General features: G+C 40.6%; 1 protein-coding gene across 3 annotated transcripts in view; it reads right to left on the bottom strand.

The window, feature by feature from the left end:
• Positions 1 to 1,475: 1,475 nt before the first annotated feature.
• astn2 (astrotactin 2) overlaps positions 1,476 to 22,173 on the bottom strand; it is a 208,541-nt gene continuing 187,843 nt past the window's right edge. For all 3 annotated transcript variants that reach the window (XM_058048853.2, XM_058048863.2, XM_078793956.1), the window contains 3 exons: positions 12,603 to 12,703; positions 10,090 to 10,273; positions 1,476 to 3,217 (listed from right to left, as the gene is read on the bottom strand). In XM_058048853.2, coding sequence (XP_057904836.2) covers positions 2,980 to 3,217; positions 10,090 to 10,273; positions 12,603 to 12,703 — 523 coding nt within the window. In that variant the 3' untranslated portion in view covers positions 1,476 to 2,979. The remainder of the gene's footprint in view (positions 3,218 to 10,089; positions 10,274 to 12,602; positions 12,704 to 22,173) is intronic.

Below are 22,173 nucleotides of genomic sequence, written 5' to 3'. Positions count from 1 at the left end.
ACATTAATCAGGGGTCCCGGCAGGACCTAACGAAGGCAAAAAATCCCACTTTTCTGATGCTTCGTTTTTTGCCCGTTTTTCAGGTCCGCGGCTGTCGATTTTTCGCCTTTTTTAAAGTTGTTTAAATAACACCTTCCTGGTCCGGGAAGTGGACAAAACCCACCACACATTAATCAGGGGTCCCGGCAGGACCTAAAGAAGGCAAAAAATCCCACTTTTCTGACGCTTCGTTTTTTGCCCGTTTTTCAGGTCCGCGGCTGTAGATTTTTCGCCTTTTTTTAAAGTTGTTTAAATGACACCTTCCTGGTCCCGGAAGTGGACAAAACCCACCACATATTAATCAGGGGTCCCGGCAGGACCTAAAGAAGGCAAAAAATCCCACTTTTCGGACGCTTCGTATTTTGCTCGTTTTTCAGGTCCGCGGCTGTTGATTTTTCGCCTTTTTTTAAATTTGTTTAAATGACACCTTCCTGGTCCGGGAAGTGGACAAAACCCACCACACATTACTCAGGGGTCCCGGCAGGACCTAAAGAAGGCAAAAAAATCCCACTTTTCTGACGCTTTGTTTTTTGCCCGTTTTTCAGGTCCGCAGCTGTCGATTTTTTGCCTTTTTTTTAAGTTGTTTAAATGACACCTTCCTGGTCCGGGAAGTGGACAAAACCCACCACACATTAATCAGGGGTCCCGGCAGGACCTAACGAAGGCAAAAAATCCCACTTTTCTGACGCTTCGTTTTTTGCCCGTTTTTCAGGTCCGCGGCTGTCGATTTTTCGCCTTTTTTTAAAGTTGTTTAAATGACACCTTCCTGGTCCGGGAAGTGGACAAAACCCACCACACATTAATCAGGGACCAGGAAGAAAAACGGGCAAAAAAACAAAGTGGAAAAAAAAGAAAAAAAAACGACATACGTATTTTGTCAAAAATCACCAAAGTCAAAATCTGGCATTTCATGCCATTTTTGGATGCTTCTGGGTCCCCTGCTGAGTGTGTGTGAGGTTTCCACTTTTTTTTTGACAGAAAAGTGCTTTAAAAGCAAGTTGAAAAAAATGAAAAAAACGACATACATACGTTTTTTGTCAAAAGTCAACAAATTCATAATCTGGGATTTTATTCAATTTTTGGGCTCTTCTGGGGCCCCTGTTGAGTGTGTGTGAGGTTTCCTTTGTTTTTTGGACCAGAAAAGTGCATTAGAAGCAAGTTGAAAAAAATGAAAAAAACGACATACTAACCCCTTGCGTTTCTTGTAAAAAATCACCAAATTCAAACTCTGGCATTTTATGCGTTTTTTGGGTGCTTCTGGGCCCCCTGTTGAGTGTGTGTGAGGTTTCCCCTGTTTTGTGAACCCCAAAAGTGAATTAGAAGCAAGTTGAAAAAAAAACAACAAAAAAAAACGACATACTAACCCCTTACGTTTTTTTTTGTCAAAAATCACTATTTTGTTTTTTGTCTGTATTTATTTCAATTTATTTCTTCAATGGTTTGAAAACAGAACTGATCACATCATTCAGTATCAGTACAATGTACTGTATATACATTTTTAATATTACACATTCTTCAGAAAAAATGACAATCAAGTACACATAATACATTTTTTTTTACATGTATACAATGTACATTATCATTTATTATTACAATTTATATAACATGAGATGAAAAGAGTGGAAAAAAGGCATCGTCAAACTTGATGAAAACAATTCTCCTGGCCGTGGGAACAACCTTGGAGACCGAAAAAGAAAACTGAAAAAAATTATTACATTTTAGAGACCGAAAAAGAAAACTGAAAAAAAATGATTACATTTATTTTTTTAGATATTTATCATTTCAAAAGAATTAACTAAACACTAAAGTGTAAACTTTTTTTTATACAAAATACTATTTTTTAGATCTAACATGTTATGATAAACTGTAAATAATTAAAATAAAATAAAAAAATAACTTATAAAATATTAAATTGCAATAAATATGAACAAGCTTTCATATTTTTGTACAAAAGCCTACTAAATTCTCTTGAGAACAGGCTCAATTTGCAGGTGGCTGTCCCCGCAAGGGGGGGGGGGCAATAATTCCTTTGTGGAGATGATTTCAATGAATCATCGTGTTCATGAATCATCTCCCCATCAACATGGACCTCAAAACTTTGGCGGGGTAAGAACCAATCACAGGAGCTGTATCGGAAGCCTGGAAAGTACATCTTCATGATTGCTGCATAAAATCCAAACGCTTTCATGTCCAACATGTCAACTGGAGAAGAATGATCAGTTATATTTTGTGTCAATTAAAATCATGAAAGCTAAATGGCTGAAGCGCCGCCGCTTCATAACACAGCACGGTATTCACAGCTTCACTTTTTTTTTTGGTTTATTACCGGGTTTTCCTGTTGATTTCTATTCTGAAAGTTGGTGGTTATCATTGATAGGACTTCCATGGTATGCCACATAGATTGTGTGTGTGCATTCAACATAGAAACCCAAAGAGGAGGTAAATGAACTGTTTATGAAAGCTACATGGAGTCCAAAACCTGCAAATGTCCACCAAGTAGAACATCAACTAGAGTACAATCATCAGGTTATGTTGTCATTTTTTTTTTGTTTGCTGAATTTTCAAACTTTTTCAATTCAAACTTTGCTTACATTTTGAAAATAAAATTGAAAAGTCTTTGTCAAGCGCTACCTAAACACCAAAAGTGTTGTGCATGACTTTAATTTCATTTTCATTTTTCTTGTAAAAAGGTTGTTTCTCTTTTTTTTTTCCGGTACTTCTGGTGGAAGCACCAACAAAAAAAACACACAGTTACATTCAAAGTATTTAAACCAACTACTTTAGCTTTTGGTTGAAGACTATCTTACACGTTGACGTCGCTCTTTCTCATTTTTTCAAGTGTTTTCTTCTGTGGTCTTCCAAAAGAAAGTAAGTCCCACACGGCGTCCGTTGTGTCTGCTGCAGTCAATGATGTCCCAAAATGTCTCCCATACTTGCGTTTCATCGCAGTTTCGTGCTGCTGTACGTGTTACGTTGTACAGAAATGAGCTTCTCCGTGCAGGACGTACGTCCCTCGTGCAACGAGCTGCGCCACGTCCCGCCGGGCGGTCGACCCTCGTCGCTGCGGCAGTAGACGTACGCCATGGTGTCGCTGCGGCTCTGGATGTGGGTGCTGCGCAGGAGCGAGCGGCAGTAGTGACTGATCTTGTCCACCCTGCGGAGGATCAGGTTGGCCTTTCTGTCAGAAAGAGAAGATGACAAAATGGTCAGCGAGAACGTAGAGTGGAATCTTCTGGTAAAACCACACTTGGAACATCATTTCACAACACCATTATCTCCAGTCATACGGTTTGAAGATCATAAGGACGTTTTGACATTCTTCTACGGCTGACTTTGGATTGAAAGAAACCATCTTTGGTAGCCAATGAGTTGATATTGTTGTTATCGTTGCAATATTCAGATAAGAAAAGTTACTTTTGCTTTCCAAGGCTCTCATTGGAATACTTGAAGATTCCCGTTTTGAATCAAATGCATCATAAATTGAAATAGCAGATGTTCATTCATTCATTTTCTACCGCTTATCCTCACGAGGGTCGCTGGAGTCTATTCCAGCTGTCTTCGGGTGAGAGGCGGCCAGCCAATCACAGGGTACATATACTAGACAAACAACCATTCACACTCACATTCATACCTATGGACAATTTGGAGTCGCCAATTAACCTAGCATGTTTTTGGAATGTGGGAGGAAACCGGAGTACCCGGAGAAAACCCACGCATGCACGGGGAGAACATGCAAACTCCACACAGAGATTGCCGAAGGTGGGATTGAACTCGGGTCTCCTAACTGTGAGGTCTGTGCGCTAACCACTTCACCGTTGTGCAGCAAAGTTGTTTATCATAATATTGCAACTATATCCCTGTGAAATGCACTTTTTAGTAATATTACGGCTTTATGTAAAAGGAAGTACTATAACAAAAATGGAGTTGGACCTGCCCTCGGATAAAGGAAGGACACAGGAAGTCAGTGTTTTTGGTTTGAAAGCGAAGCTTTTCGGGTCATGGCCATAACTACCCTACCTCCAGTGCGAGGGCCAATTGCACAGATTTCCACGGGGAGAACATGCAAACTCCACACAGAGATGGCCAAGGGTGGGATTGAACTTGGGTCTCCTAGCTGTGAGGTCTGTTTGCTAACCACTTGACCACCGTGCAGCCTCATATTTCAAAACATGTTTCAATAATTTCATTTAATGATTAAATGAACTGCTAGTTTCCACGAATGGGGCGGCACGGTGGTCGAGTGGTTAGCGCGCAGACCTCACAGCTAGGAGACCAGGGTTCAATTCCACCCTCGGCCATCTCTGTGTGGAGTTTGCATGTTCTCCCCGTGCATGCGTGGGTTTTTTCCAGTTTCCTCCCACATTCCAAAAACATGCTAGGTTAATTGGCGACTCCAAATTGTCCATAGGTATGAATGTGAGTGTGAATGGTTGTTTGTCTATATGTGCCCTGTGATTGGCTGGCCACCAGTCCAGGGTGTACCCTGCCTCTCGCCCGAAGACAGCTGGGATAGGCTCCAGCACCACTGCGACCCTTGTGAGGAAAAAGCGGTAGAAAATGAATGAATGATTTAATACTATCCAATGTATTATGGTTACTGTTACACTAAACTTGTGTACCAGTACAATTACAATGACATTGTACAATGCCAAACATTCCAACTTAGTATTATTAGTATATTTTTGACCATTAGTATTATTAGTATTATTCTATGGTTGCTAAAATGCTGGCCTGACAGCCGATCATTGACTTCATAATTATAACAGTATTGCCTTTTTCCGAGAAGCTGCTTTGTCAATCATCAATTATCAAGGTCAACACGGGTTTACTTAAGGTCACCAAATAAATGAATGCACAAAAATGAAAGAAATGCAGCACATTTGCACATTCACTGCCTCTGTGTCTGCACACAAATGGATCTCTCAGAAGTGCGGGAACTGCGTCCGTCCTGCCTGCCTGCCAGTCTGGGTCGAAACCATCACAAGCAGCTGCGAGTTGAATTGTCCGATAGCGATGGAGTTGAGGGGGGGAGGGGGTTGCTGCTGTTTACAATGCAACCCAAGATGCTTGCAAAGCAGAAAAACAACAGAATACACCTACAGTAGAGTTTGTATTCAAGGTTGTTAAGCTAGTGGGGATTCTAAAATGAGGAAAACACACACAGAGAAGGGGGGAAAAAATTCCATTTGTTTTGAAAAGCAGCGTCTGCTGAGCATCAACATCTGTCTTTAGTTAGGCAAAAAAAAAGGAGTACAGACATCCTTTTCACTTATTTGCTGAAAATGGGGGAAACATTTTCTCATTTCCCCCTAAATTCTTATGTCTGACACAACACAATAGCAAACACATAATCAAGGGAGACTTGCAAGCATGTCAACTGGAGACAAATTAAATATTTATGATGCTGAACACACAGTGGAAGCAACAAAAACAAAACCTCAGAAGTGACTTTCAGATTGCAGTCCAATAAATTCAGGTTCTACACATTTCTTCATTTGTGTATTTAAGAAAATGAGCGGTGAAAAAAAAAAAAAACTCCATGCGGCTATAAATAGAGTCGTAAAATAAATACACACGGACATTCAGGAGCTCCTGGGATTGTCGGTGCCTGGAGGAGCGCTGATTGTGCTTACGTTTACACTTGGCCATTCTTCTGGCCTTTAAAAACGGCACCACCAATTGAGCCCGCTTGTAAATTACTCCCAATGAGGCTCAAGCCTGCCAACACGGGGCAGTAAATAATCCAAGCACGCTCATCCAAAAGGCAACCACCCACGACCCCCTTTACCGCCGCCCACACACAAATCCATGTACACAATAACAACCCCCATCCCGATATTGGCTAATAGCTTTCCTTAATGATCAAAATAACCACAATCGGTACAAATTAGACTTTTGTGTTGGATGCTTTGGATATTATAAACACATCACATGTTGTTGTTGAAGCTTGTCAACATGGATTTCTCAGACTGACGATGACTTAGGATGGAATACAAGAAGTACTTCTGTTAATTTACACTCACAATTATGACTAGAGTCACCAAAACCTTAATATGGTAAGTCATTCTAACTTCTGGATCACGGGTGTCCAAAGTGCGGCCCGCGTTTTAGTCTTTAACTTACTGGACAAAAAACACGGCTGGTATTAACGGCATGAACGTGGGTCAAAAAGGATTTTTGGAGGAAAAACTCCAGAATCCACAATCCAGTAACCCATTGCCCCCCATTGCCCACCCCTTCCAGTACTTACATCCCCCCACTGATCTATGCCCCCCCCCCAATCACTTCATTGCACTATTGTACATATTGCACTATTGTACATATTACTGTAATATCTTGTTGCATTCATAGATCATACTGTTTATAATTTATATAATCTGCAATAACCATACTCTAGTACTTCATTGCAATACTGTACATATTACTGTTATTATATATTGTCACATCCATACTGTGCATACTGTTTATAATCTGTATAATCTACAATAGCCATATTATAGTCATTTATATCCCTGTACATATCCTCATTGTATTATAGTCATAGCCTGTTATAGTTTTTTTTTTTTTTTTACATAGATCTGTCCATTTTTTTTCTACATTTACTAAGGTACTTATAAAATTGCACTTCTGGTTGGATGCAAACTGCATTTTGTTGCCCTGTACCAGTGACATGAGCAATAACAATAAAGTTGAATCTAATCTAATGTAATCTAATCTAATCTCCAGCCGCCAATAAGACGCATAGCATGACATCATAGCATCACACAGTACCCATTCTGCGGATCAATCCACTGGACAAGTTGGGGAAGAGATCAAGATCTGGCATTTGTCAGAGCACTTGTCATTGGGCAAAGGCTGTACGAGCACAACGAACAAGTCAAGTTAACCGAAGAGTATAATATCTCACCGTTCACAAGAGCCTCAGTGTCTGATTGAGAGATCTTCCTGACTGGATCCCTGAGGTCAGCTATTAATGATACTGTCTGCACTCGCACAGATTGTTGGGGAAAATGGCTGAAAAACTACTTGAATACTCGTAGCCAAAATGGAGTGCTGAAGCCACTGCAGACAGACTCCAAGTATCAGATCATTTAAATGTGGAGATGGAAACACAGTGTCGTCAAACAGACGAGTGAACCTACCAGCTAAGACATATAGAAACTGAGCTGGGTGAAGCTGACATCCCACTTCTGCTGAGCACAAGGTCAGAACAATGATGAAAGGAGCAGGAACGGTTTTGGACAAGGAATACATTCAAGCAGCATGGTTCACCAGTTCGGTTCTGGATGCTATTGTGTGGACCTCAGAGACGATGTTCAAAAAGGTCAAAATGTAAATGAAGATAAAGTTCTTACACTAAGAGACAATACGTCTCAAGATGAAAAACACAAAGTTCAGATGAAATTTCTGAAACTGCTGCTGCTACTGGTGGAACCTAATGAACCGGTTCACCAGTTCACCGGTTCTGGATGCTCTTTTGTGTGGACCTCAGAGACCATGACATTAGGTGACAAAGGTCAAAATGTAAATGAAGATGAAGTTCTTACACTAAGAGACAATACATCATGGATTTTCTAGAACCGGTTGAGCAGTTCACCGGTTCTGGATGCTATTGAGTGGACCTCAGAGACGATGACGTTCAAAAAGTCAAAATGTAAATGAAGATGAAGTTCTTACACTAAGAGACAATACGTCTCAAGATGAAAAAGACAAGGTTCAGATGAAATTTCTGAAACCGGTTCTGGATGCTCTTGTGTGGACCTTGCCTCAGAGACGATGGCGTTCAAAAAGGTCAAAATGTAAGCGAAGATGAAGTTCTTACACTAAGAGACAATATGTCATGGATTTTCTGAAACTGGTTCACCAGTTCACCAGTTACAGTTCACCGGTTCTGGATGCTATTGTGTGGACCTCAGAGACGATGACGTTCAAAAAGGTTAAAATGCAAATGAAGATGAAGTTCTTACACTAAGAGACAATACATCATGGATGCGTGGATACGTCTTAAGATGAAAAACACAAAGTTCAGATGAAATTTCTGAAACCGGTTCACCAGTTCACCGGTTCACCAGTTCTGGATGCTATTGCATGGACCTCAGAGACGATGGCGTTCAAAAAGGTCAAAACGTAAATGAAGATGAAGTCTCAAGATGAAAAACACAAAGTTCAGATGAAATTTCTGAAACCCAAAGAGGAGCTCATCCACAGCTCTGGAAAGAATGTGTGACATATCAATAGTGATCGATAAAGATAAGGTAATAGATAAGGACTTGAAGTGAATAAAAACAGTCCGAGGGAACAATAAAATACAAACTTCACGTTTACTTTGGCTTACCAGAGAATCCTCCGGCTCATGGCCCATGACATTTTTGTCACTTGACTTTTTGTTCCATAACCTTCAGGATCTTTAAAGAAGTTTCCAGAGACTGTCTTACTGCGCCTAACCTCGCAGTAATGGTGTTCTGCGAGCGGCGTTGCTTATGCAGGTCAACAATCCGACAGCATTCAAAGACAGAAAGCACTTTAACCTTTGCCATCGACAGATCGTGACAGTGTGAATACCCGACAGGAAATGACTTTGAATCCACATTTTTGCCAAGTTTTTGGCTTTTAAAGGCTGTGCTCTCAGCTATTTCACTTTAATGTTGCAAGAATAAATTGCTTAGTTAAAAATGTTTTGTCTTTTTGGCATTTTGAAGCTCTAGTGGAAACATTACACATTATATCCACCACTTATAATCATTTAGAAATCTTGTATAAGTTGTCATACACCATTATGAACATTTATAACATGATTTATAACACATTATTAATGCCTTATGAATGCGCTGATATGCATTATAAAAATAGACCGTCATATAAAGTTAGCGGAAATTCTTACGATTTTTCACGTCTTCAAATTGTGATGTACTGTATGTAGTAACAATGTATGAATAAGTACTCATCACAACACAACGTCAGTGAGAGTTATTACTGTATAACTGTTGTCAATATTTGTGTGTCCTGGTTGACTTCTGATGAGTCTGGTTGCCGGAAGGCGTCATCGACATGACGTCACAGCCAAGATGGCGTTGGTTGAGAAAATCACAACTTTATTTGATAGTTGGTGGGTGACAGCAGTGTGACACAAACGTTTAAATTACTTTTTTTATAAGTGTCATGAGCACTTAAGTATTAGTAATAGTGGGGGGGGTGTACGTCAATATTTGAACATGTATGTGTCATTGTGATGTTACATGAGCAAGAGAAAATTAAAAAGAAATTCAAAAATTTTGCAGCTGCACGGCGGTCAAGTGGCCTCACAGCTAGGAAACCTCGGTTCGAACCCACCCTCGGCCATCTCTGTGTGGAGTTTGCATGTTCTCCCCGTGCATGCGTGGGTTTTCTCCGGGTACTCCGGTTTCCTCCCACATTCCAAAAAACATGCTAGGTTAATTGGTGACTCCAAATTGTCCATAGGTATGAATGTGAGTGTGAATGGTTGTTTGTCTATATGTGCCCTGTGATTGGCTGGCCACCAGTCCAGGATGGACCCCGCCTCTCGCCCGAAGACAGCTTGTGAGGATAAGCGGTAGAAAATGAATGAATGATAAAACTTTTGCAACTAATTCTTGTTTTTCAACATCACTGAAAATGTAAATGTCCAATTATTCCACTCTGCAAAAAGAGCGATTGAAATAAATCATTCCAATTGATTCCAGTGATGGGTGTACATAAACACTAAGAGTTCCTGATCTTCCTACGAGGTTCAGTCATTGGGTTGGTGATGTTTAAGCGATTTTGAGTTGGCATTTTGAAGACCTTTACCTTGGCATTACCAAGCATTTTAAAGGATGAAATACTGTAGCTCAATGGTCTGGCAGCACCAGGCTAAGTACAGTTGTTATGTAAGAAAACCCAGAATGACTGTAACGGATGCTAAACAATACGTCACAAAAACGTCTAGACGTGAAAACTGTTAGATTACTCAGACGTCTAAGCCGGGCCCTATTTTAAGTATTCTCTGGGTGTGCCAATCCATGATAAATTGGGCCAAAAAAATCCTCTCACCTGGGGCCCAACTCGTCCTCGCTGCGCCAGACGAAGTCTCCAAACTTCTCATAGAGGGAATTGTAGTGGTGCTGGACTCGGTAGAGCAGAGGCGGAGGGATTTCCATCAAGGTGTTGTAGGCCATCTGTTGCTCCTTACCGCTGGTGTAGCCATTGTACAAGTTGTACACTTTGTCTGCTATTTCTTCAAAAGGGAGGAAAACAACATATAAGGAGATTCCCTCACATACTCAGGGTATTACAATACATTCAGCTCACGAGACCCAACGATACACGATATTAGCTTTATGAGAATGAGACTAGATAGTATTTTATCATTACACTTTAGAAAAGTACATTGACAATATATAGGACTGGACTTTTAATTTCATTAAAACAAAAACTAAAGCAAAATTAACAGTTTTAAAAGTTAAAAGAATGATGAAGTTGTAGCTGTACATTAATGTTGATATGTAGTTATGTAAAAACAGGTAAAACGGACTGCAGTAGATTAGTATTATTAGTATTAGTAGATTAGTATTATGGCTACGCTGAAAGAACTACAGTTCCCATGAACTGAAAAAGATAGTAGCGAATTTCCAAAACAGAAAACTTATTCGATGAGATAAGTTTATGTGTAGGGGACAATGTAATTTCATAAAACACATGAAAATACATGAGTCAAGCATTAGCATTAGCCATGGCTATAATAACACAGAAGAAAAAAATACCACAGAATGCATGTAGATTAAGCTAGTGGCATCAGAGAAGTGTTCAAAAAAGTGCAGCAATTGTTATGCAGAAATTGCGTTTTGATCGGACAAATCTTAAGTAAGTTTGATCACATGTAGAATGACTACAGCTTCTGCTTGGACATGAACACCATGATGGAAAATAAATGCATCCGCCGAGTGAAGAGTGGCTCTGGGAATGAGATAGGTTGGTGGTTCCAATTCTACCTCGCACACTGCCACTTCCATGTTACAATATTACATGTACTATCATGTACTATGTACTATCATTCACAGTCGTGATGCCGTAGTTCACAGTCTGATCTGTTCCCTGTTCTCACAAGACATCTTTTTCATTTTAATCTTGCAAGATCTTGTGTCTCGTGACACTCTTTGATGGAACTTGGGTATTTTCTGGAGACATACATTTACTCTCCTCTGAACATGACTTAGCACACAGCCATTATTTTCTAAATACCTGCTAACACAAGAGAGTAGTAAGAGAATTGTGTCTTGGATGGTGTTGTCGCGGAATGGGGCCGCACAAGTGCTGCTGTACTGGGGAGCTGTGGTTCATTGATGGAAATATGAATTCCAGTATGTAGTGTGACCCTGGGAAGCTGTAAAGAGCCCAAGCACAGCGCCAGGATGTGTTTGGGTCTTGGTAAGGGCTAAGGGTCGGGGTTGGAGTTTGGATCAGGGTTTAGAGTTATAGCTTAGGTTTGGGGTAGAATGTTAAAGGAGATCTATTAGATATTTGTACATATTTTCCGCTTTTGTGAACTACAAATGTTGTTACAATACTGTACTCTTGTGTTAAATAGATAATGAGGTTTGCGCATTTGGAAGCGAGTTTGGGATGGCGCTGCACGCTCGGTTTTACAGAGTTTTACTCTCATCAATGCAATCTGGACTTCCGTATATGGGCTGCAGATCGCCCGCACTCAGTAAACCCGGACCTACACATCCGAAAGTCCTCAGGAGCGCTTGGGAATGTGACCAATCACAAGGGAGTGGGCGTGCCTGGAGGCAGGCCGTGGGTGGACTACATTAGACAGACTGTTTGCGTGGGAAGTACGAAATCCATGCAAATGCTGCGGATCCGTAAGATGGAGAAAGCCTTCTGTGCAGGTCATGGTGTGTAGCTGCTCTACAGCAGTCCGCAACTCAATACAAAGGCCGAAAATGAGCATAATAGGTCCCCTTTAAAACTGAGATGTGTGATGCTATTTAGACAATAATGGCTGTGTGATGAGTCCTTTTCAGTCCAGACTAAATCAATACTGCTGTACGAGCTGTACACCGACCACTCAAAAGTACATGGTATCCATGTTTCATTTCTATAGTATTGTCCCTTGAGAAGATGTATGCGCCATCTGAGAGGTGTACTCACATATACGTTGTAGTCATGAACAATTTTTTTTGTACATTTGTCAACAATTCTGCAATTTTTGAGGTTAAGTTGGGTCAGGTTGGGTTTTAATGGATTTTTGAAAAGCTGTTTGGATGAAATGGTTGCCAAAGGTCATACAAGTCAGTGCATTGACAGGAAAACAAGTTAGTTAGTTTATGTCCTTCAGATGTGCTTTCTCCAAAGCAGCAGACCAAATTCAACTGATTTATTAACATCAATTATAGAATGAAGAAAAACAAAACCACACCACATTTGAGAAACTGTAATTGGAAAATGACTCGATTGTATCATCAGAATCATTTTTCAATTTTTTTTTTGCTTTAACAGCAAAACAGTGGAAATAGAAGACGGCCACGATGATAGAATGAGAAACCATAGGCGTACTGTACCTTCAGCTCGGCTGTCATCCACCATGGGGCAGGAAGTCCGTATAGAGACGTAGCTGGACTCTGAATGACTGCCCCGGCTATCCACTGCATAGAGAGTGAACCTGAAATGACAGGAAGAAAAAGTGTTACTATTACTATTTATTGAAATGTAAGAAAAATCATAATCTCCCTCACATTTGAGAAAAGAGTCGTGTTTGAAGTTGTGGGTTTTTATGAGACTATGAAGGGAAGAACAGGCTTCACTACACTTCTTAATGAAACCTGGATCCCTGCCCTTCAGCTACATACGTTTGGTAATTTTCTTTGTCTTCGACCATTAGGCTAATTATGTTGCTGCTAAAATCGGAGTGTAAATAGCACTGTATTTCACATACCTAAGCTAATATTGCTAATGTTTGTGTCCTCATGTTCAACTCCTTAATGTTACATTGTTGTATGCAACACATTAGTCCCTTGCCGGTATGCGGCTTCACTCTTTATTAATATATTAATTATCATGCTGTTTCATGGTTGAATACAGCCTATTATTAGTCAAACATTTGCATAATGAAGCAATGTTTAAGTATTTTATGCCTAAATTAAGAATGTTGAAGCATAACAATAGCAAAATGAACTAAATACATATATAAGACATTTAGAACACGCATTCAAAGACACTGTGAATGATGTGTAGTATTCTACATCGATCGCTAGGTGTCAGTAATATTACTGTACAGCCTGAACACATGATTGTGTTTAAGCTACTGTCGCCTAAATTAAGCATTTTCAAACATAAGTGCTAAATAAATTCAAATATTGAACAACTAAAGGTGACTATTGGGGTGTTAGTTCATGTCTAGAGAGCTGTACTAGAGGACAAACGGAGCTCATTAGCATTAAAGCTACAGACACACAAAACATGTTCTCAGTAGGGTTTACTCACAGTACTTTTAAACTGTTCGAATTCCAGCATCAGGGCTACATTCTGTCAAATAGACTCCTGGGACTTATTTAAAACGATTAGGTTATATATATAAAAAAAATAAATGTTTGCACCCGATGCCGCAAGGTCGTCAGGAGTAAAAAGACCATCCAAATTTGTCCCCAATGAACTCTGTGACTTCCTCTGGAAATGTCAGCTATTACAATGGCTTTGGTTGTGGGGGTCTCAGTGACAGACTTCATGGCCGCTTAGTACCCTGATAATGTGGCACAGAATAAACCGTTTGAGACAGATGGCCAGAACATCGTATGACACACAGCTCGGTGCAGGAAGCATCTCACCTTTTACGTGGCCTTTTGAAAATGTCAAGGTGTGCGGTTGTGAATGAAAATATGGGAGTAGACTGACCATGTGGAATTCAAATACAATGGATCAACGGTGGCTATTGACATCAATATACCTTCGGTGGCAAGAAAAATGAAGGCGCTTGACAGTGTCATGGCGGTATAAGCATGGAAGGTTAAGGCGACGTCGTTAAAAGATGTCCAAATACTTGTAGACTTGTACTGTATGTGGTAGTCCCCCTCTAAACTACACATCATATATAGTTTATGACCTTAATGCCTTTCCCTTTAATCTGATGATACTTTCTCTGAACCCATGATGGTGTGGGGAAAAACCACAGTTGAACGACAACTCCCCTGTTAGCTTTGTTGCACCTGTGTCACCTCGTAATATATTTGATCCAGCGCGGCTACACCAGACCTCAATGTGGAGGCCAGGAGTCGAATAATTCAGTATAAGTGAAAGCACCTGTGCTGGTGTGTTGATCCTCTCATGGAAACTGTTACTGCATGTCTGCTCATTTATGCAGTGGCTGACTGGGCAGGGCTTCTTATGTTGCGCTTGTAGTTGTCTTTCGATCATTTGGATGAAATGTACTGTACACAAAAAATTGTACATTTCCATTCATGTCATGTAAATACACATTTGTGTTCTAATACATGGACAAATAAACGATAATAAATCGCCATCCCCAGATTTGCAGATGATGGGGTCCAGTCGGCTTCATGGGGGCCATGATCTTCAGCTCTAACTGGATCGCTGGCAGCGAATGCAAAGCGGCTGGAATAAGACTCAGCACCTCCAAGTCTGAGTCCTTGGTTCTCACCCGGAAAAGGGTGAGGTGCCATCTCAGGATCGAGAATGAGATCTTGCGTGGAGGAGTTTAAGTACCTCAAGATCTTCACAAGTGAGGGAAGGATGGACCACAGGATCCACAGGAGGATTGGATCTGCTTTGGCAGTGATGTAGTGATCAAGCGACAAGATTGTTTGTATTCTATCTACCTATTTTATGCTTAATTTAAGCAAGAAAAGTACACAACATCATCATAAATGATGCTTTTGACTAATAACAGGACATATTCAACCATGAAACACTATGATTTCTTGATTAATCAATTTGTGGAAACTCATTAATTCATTCGTTTTCTACCGCTTTTCCTTATGAGGGTCACGGGGGTGCTGGAGCCTATCCCAGCTGTCTGTGGGCGAGAGGCGGGGTACACCCTGGATTGGTGGCCAGCCAATCACAGGGCACATATAGACAAACAACCATTCACACTCACATTCATACCTATGGACAATTTGGAGTCGCCAATTAACCTAGCATGTTTTTGGAATGTGGGAGGAAACCGGAGTACCCAAAGAAAACCCACGCATGCACGGGGAGAATGGATGGCTGAGGGTGGAATTGAACCCTGGTCTCCTAGCTGTGAGGTCTGCGCGCTAACCACTCGACCACCGTGCCACCCCATTTGTGGAAACTCTTGCAGCAAAATTCCAAGTATGACGGGGGACCACTGTATATGTAACCTCCATATATTGTCACCTCGTGGTAGTTCATCTGTACATGCATATGGAAACTATCTGCATAATCAAGCTGAGTTTGTGTTCCGTTGTTGTAACTTTAGGTGGCAAACATCCATAAGCACACACAGGAAATGGTTTTATTGATTTCCGTAATTCATAAGTAGGCACGTACTGTATGTCCAAACATTTGTATTCCCTTCAATGCCACCATATATAACTACTCTGTGACAGAAAGCCAACCACAAAACACAATGAGCGAGAACAACCCCCGACCAAATTCCAAGTATTGAGCATGCCTAGTGCACAAATACAGCAAGGTTACGAATTAGAATATTTTCATTGCATTTCTTCCGAAACCCATTTTCAATGTTTTAAATTATGTCTATTGAGAGGCGTCCAAGGGTTGCTTATTTTGGTTGTAACATGACCTGTTTGGGCATAGCTCACATAGTTTGTCTGATCTTGTTATTTGGTATTGTGAATGCGGCATTCCCCCACGAACCTCACAAATAAAACGTTTGTATGGGGGCTTTGGTGGCTCCTCTGCCCAGTAAAACAATGTCAGCCTGTACAAGGCATACTGTTCAAATCATGGGACCACAGCATACCATGCAGATGGATGCGGATGGGTACGAATAGGTCAACCAAAGGGGATGGGGACAACCGGGGAGACGTTTTATCGTTGGCCGAGCTGTGTTTTAACATGCTAACATTAGTGTACCCTAACAGCAATTAGAAAGTTGTTAAGTGTACTTATACAAAACGCCAGGACCTTCAAACCTCTCCAGGGACGCAACTGTGTCCATGTTTTTGTTTTCTGGGTTTGAGACAGGGACGAATAACTGCTCACTGTGCAAATACATTAACATATTACGGGTAAATGGAGGAGAAACATTTTTGAGCTTTGCTGGTGAAAGGAACTTGCCAAGTAGTTAGGATTTCATTGAGAGGCGGCAGCAAAGGGGGGGGGTCGAATAAACAGGGTGTCCGATGATGATAAAGATCGCCTGGGAGCACAAAGAAGCCAAACGTGGTCTGGCCTGCCACGAGAATGTCAAACATCAAGCAACAGAATTGGCCAAACACACACAAAACCTTCACGGCCACCCACCATCACATCTAAGGTTTACTTTTTTTTTTTTTTACATTGACATACCATAAACAAAATCACAGGCAACCAAAAACTAACCCTAACCTTGACCCCGAAAAGCAGCCGTTTCCTCACTAATAGGGGACTTGGCCTTTGTCCCCAATTTAACAAGCCCCCCCCCAATTAGCTGGTCTTTAGTGTGAAATGTGTCCTTGAAACAGAGCAAAGTCAGGAACACACACATTCGCTCTCACACACACGCCCTTAAGAATTCACTTGTCAGGTCCAACACTTTGGGTCCCCACCATGACAGTCATGTCTGTCTCTCAGAGTCAAGTCAGACCCCCACGTGTAGTAATTGAATTTAACTAGCACACACATCCATACACACATACATGATCTTAACCCTTAAGAGGTCCTTAAAATGACCTCACATATTTGATCTTAATGACAAAAAAATCTGTATCAGTCAGCATCCCCAAAACCGCAGTAAAATATCCAGTATATTAATATCATATATTGTGTATATACATATATATACATACAGTATTTGAGCTGAGCAAGTACAACACTATCTGTATCTGTTCACCCGCCCATCTGTATCCTATCTGTATGAGGAATGGGTGGGGGCCAAAAATGTAGGACCCCAACGCAGAGACGAAGAAGGTTGGTATAAAAAAATATATATTGTCACAAAAGGTGCTCAAGTATAAGAGAAAATAAGCACACGAAAACGTCACCAAGACGCTAACAAAGTGTTAACATAAGACAAAGTAGCAAACGAGACAGCAGAGGGCAGCAAACCAAGCAGGGTGCCAATAGAGTACAAAGTAGTGCAGCAGTGTACAAACAACAATCTGGCAACCATCTCATGAGTAACGGGTAGCAGCAGCGCTAGTCCAAGTAAAAAATTAATATTCATTAGCAATTTTTATCTATATATATGTATATTTTTTTGTTCAGCAAACAGGCTAACCTGTTTTTAAAATGTTAGCAATGTAGCTCAAATAGCAGAGCCTTGTCTTGATATCTCCGTGTAACCGCCGGGCCGGCATTGACCTCATGCTATGGTTTGAAAGCTCAGCACATACCGAGGTGGACAAATGTGGGTTAAGCGTTCGTGTAAATGAACTGCGTTGTCATTAAAGTGACCATTTCCCTCTAACCGAATGAGACAGCGGATGGTGGTACGTCTGAACAAGAGATGACAGGACAAGAAAGCTCGGTAAGAGAGGATCAATTAGGACAGTATTTTTGGCATGCTGAGGGGACGCCATTTCCATGACATCAGCATTTTGGACACACATCAGTTGAGCCAGCCCACAAATCAATCCGAGCTGCATAGGATTGTTTCTTGCCGCCGCAAGAATTTATGGCAGCTTAGAATATCTGACAAGATGGAAATCCTCAAATTTTGCAGATCAGCAACACTCCACGGCCCAAAATAATAGTGACAACATTTATATAGCAGATATTTCAAGTGAATGCGGCTACTTCTGTTTCTTCAACTACTTTAGAAATCAAAGCGGCCTGCGCTCAGCTCACTCAAATGGTGCAATCGAGCAGCAATACCTGCTTACTTTCGACAACAGTTTCATATGGTCATCCACTTATTACATTTTGGATGGAGAAGACGACACTGGAAAGAAAAGAAAGAGGAGGCAAAAGGAAATGAAAACAAAAGAGAATTGATGTACTGCCGAGTAGAGAGAGAGAGAGAGAGTTAGAGAGAGAGAGAGAGAGAGAGGGAGAGAGAGAGTGATGGACAACATATAATAAACCCTATCCCCCAAATGCTCATGAGTCATTTTTTGGAAAAGTTGCACGGGTCATTTTAGAACTAACAACTGACCTTTTTTTGGTTTTTGAATGCTTCTTGTGTAACCACTGGCTCAGAAAATATGATGCATATAAAAAAGCAGCTCATGCTGTTAATGTTGACACACTTCCACATTTGCATATGCCTTTTTCTTCTGCAGGTAAGTCATTCCATATTTGTTTGCGACTACCAATGTATGAGTGGTGTATGTGGTTGCCACAGGCCTGGGGTACCCAACAGGGTCAATTAATTTGGAGAAAAAACTAAAGGAAATGCTTATAAACAGGCCAATAAAAAGATGGATGGGGCGGTAAAATAATTCCAACAAATGGACTGTCTGGTCTGGAGACTCACTACTTTGGGAGACAATTAGAAGCAGCTGAGGACTAATCAGAAAGATGCAAGACTGTTAGTAGAGGATGAGTCAATTGTCTAGATACGTATACAGTAATGATAATGGTAATGGTTTTATTTCATTTGAACATGCATCCGATTACAATTGAATGCATCACATAATCAGTTCACATGTTCAAAAGGAGTAGGAAGAAGCAAAGCTTATTAAATCCTACCCCTCCATCGGGTACTTTTCCAAACAGTTACATTTGTTCACTTCCTGCTTTCTATAATACAGTTTGTTTGTTTTTTAATTTTGAATTTTTGAATTTTTTGTTCCGTACCGAAGTACGAGGTGATATGACCATACAATGACATAATGTGTACCATAGTAAGTGTCAATATAGTGATATATATAGCACATCATGACTGGTTCAAGACTCTTCATCCTTGTATTTAGCAAACATCAACTGCTTGTATTGTTTCTTGAATTCTCTCATCGTTGTGCATTGTTTGAGGGTCTTACTCAATCCATTCCATAGTTTGATTCCACATATTGATAAGTATGTAAAAACAAAGAAATGGAAGCTACTAAAATAACAATGCATGATATATCGGGGTATGTATGAGTCCTGCAAGAGGCCATTTGACTGCTATGAACAATTAAGCCGACAATGCAAGTTCTTTGGATTGCAGACAATGTCATCCCGGATATTTTCCCTGCTTTATTTTGATTTCTGTTTAATTTTCTACATCAAAAAAATCACACTGAAGACTACAAATATTGGCTGTCTTACCAATGTCGTTGGTAAGATACATATATATCAGCTGAACAATTGCAAGAATTTACATTTTGCACTGTTGCGTGTTAAGGAGGTTGTAACTAGAGCTTCAAAAACCAACAAGAGAGTGGTACAAAAGAAATACCAGTAAGCGATTGAAGTAAAATTTACATTAAACCTAAATATGCTCACATTTACATGCTAAATTAACTCACTGTCTCTAAGCTAATGTCATGGGACATAATATTTTTGGAGTAATATTGTGTGTTTGGGCATTTCGGATGAAAAAAAAGTAATACTATTTTATTATGGACTTCTAATTTCCTCTTTTGAAATGGGTGTCTGACATTGATCAAGAAGCCCGGTCTTCTGAAGTGGAAGGGAAATACTGCTGCCATAGCCATTGGGAATGATCAAGTCAAAAAGCCAATTCCACTGGAGGCTTTATCTGACTCTTGATTTAGACAGTGGGGTTGGCTGCAAACAGATGTGTCCTCAGACGTAATTTCGACGTAAATTCTCCCCTTATCGGTCCAAAACAACACGGTGAAGAATGCATAAACAAAGATAACAGTGCAACAAAGTTTTCAATTAGCCTCTTTTTGTAGGGTTTTTGTAAGTGGAGGCTAGATTTCCTTAGATTAACCCGACGGTCATTCCCCAAATATTCTTATCTCCTGTCCAAGCTTTTGGGAAAGTCATCATTGGAGTTAAGTCAATTGCTTTGACATTTATTCGGTCATGGCGTGTACGTCGTTTTGACCGTCATATAATCTGGGGATGAAAAGGACTCTGCATCACATTTCCCACAGCTTTGTATCACGGACTCTCCTTTTTGAGGAGCAAAGTTGAGGTTCTCAAAACATACCAAGGCCACAAAACAATAGGATGACGATAAACATAAAGTTCAATGTGTCCAGTGACAGCCACAACAACATGTGGGCACTGTCTCCCATTCCTAAATGATGCTTTGTTTGCTTATCTATCTGCAGGTGTATAGAAGCAAAGATGCTCAAAAACTGAGAATCACCTCCATTTCCTGTCTCTAAAGATGTTTCAAAATCTCTCGTTTAGAATTCTTTCCTTCAATAAAGTTACATTATGTTGTTTTTCCTGATTGGAATCCCCTTATTATAGTACTTTCCAAGATCCCGCAATATTGTATTGCCTCAAATGTAGCCTTGATAGACACATTTAGGCAGCCTAAATAAGTGGTATTGTGAATTGTATCCATTTTTACATACCTCTGCACATCCATCCATCTATCCATCCACCCATGGCCCTTACTATCACATGGGTAACACCCCGGACTGGTCGTCAGCCAATCACAGGGTACATATGGATAATTTACAGTCACCAATTAACCTAACATGCATGTTTTTGGAGTGTGGGGGGAAGCTGGAATACCTGGAAAAAAACAACGCACACACGGGAAGAACATGCCAACTCCACACATGGATGCCGTATGGAGATTGCAACCCAGATATACTGTACCTCTGCACTTGTCCAACATCATAAATGCCATAAATCATATACAAAATATCACAAAGAATACAACAGGAGGACACAGATGTTAGCAACACTGGCACAACTAATTACACTCACACTTTAACGGCCATGTCCTGCTAGATGATCGTATTGAAAGAAAACTCTCTCACATCTGTGGCCGACTGATGGATAGTAGGCAGCGCTTTATTTTAAGACGTGTAGCAAAGCCTGTTACGTCAAAAGTGGGTGAGATTGTGCTCTTAAACCAGCTCGAGTGACACATATTATTGGTAGAACATCCTAAAAATGTGCCAAAAACCATATAGTTCTCCTCACTGTATTTAGTTAACAATCTGGTGAATGTATTAGAATTCTGGAGCTCAGCAAGAGCGGAGCAGATTCTTTCATCATTGAATCATATTTATCACCTTTTGGACATGTCATCGCACAATAGTTGATATCACCACAAAGCTCCTTTCCTTTCATGTGGTGCACAGCTTGACACGTGGCTGTTTGTTTTGGAGTGCGTGGCTAGCCCGTCTTAAATGCCAAAAAGGAAAAGAGCCCATGATGATAGGAGGAAGTCCAACATCTATCAGTGAATGTGAAGAGCCAAGATGATCCCAGGTCCGTTAGAGCTCATCTACTTCAGACATTTGCTTTGGCAAACATGAGACACCCCCCAAAAAGTCATTGAAAATCTACTTTGTTAGTTTTACAGCCAAAATTCAGCATGGCCTCCAACAGGGCTTCTGTCTTATTGTTACTGCTTTGCATGGTGACCCCATGTCCTTTTGGACACACCATTTGCAATCATTCCACTCCGAAATCTCCAAAGTGTTACCTATTCTGGATGAAGATGTACTCCACTAGAGAAGCGGTTCACATTTCTGAAGCTCGGAATTGTGCATTTTTGACATTCTTGGTGTATGTTAGAAGAAGATTCAACACCCTCCACATTTTTGGACCACATTGCAAGTGAACTGGTGGTAGCATCGCCAAGGCCCTGTCAAACTTCTCTTACGCTAACAGAAAATGGAGTGCCTGCCTCGCTTTTTATATATAGTTATAGGTTATCACATGGTTTGTCTGGTATCAGGCCAGGTATCATTCCCCCAAGTGTGTCGAGGGGCTGATACTGGCACGCGGGAGGCATGATACTGGGCCTGATACCAGACAAACCATGTGATGATCTTATTATCACATACTATTTAATCATGAGCTTATTATCACGTACTATTTAATCAAATCATTTCAAGAGTG

Source organism: Doryrhamphus excisus, linkage group LG10 (genome assembly GCF_037039965.1).
Source record: "Doryrhamphus excisus strain RoL-2023G ecotype Guam linkage group LG10, RoL_Dexc_Guam_v1.1, whole genome shotgun sequence".
Taxonomy (NCBI): domain Eukaryota; kingdom Metazoa; phylum Chordata; class Actinopteri; order Syngnathiformes; family Syngnathidae; genus Doryrhamphus; species Doryrhamphus excisus.
This window is presented reverse-complemented; position numbering and strand designations above follow the sequence as displayed.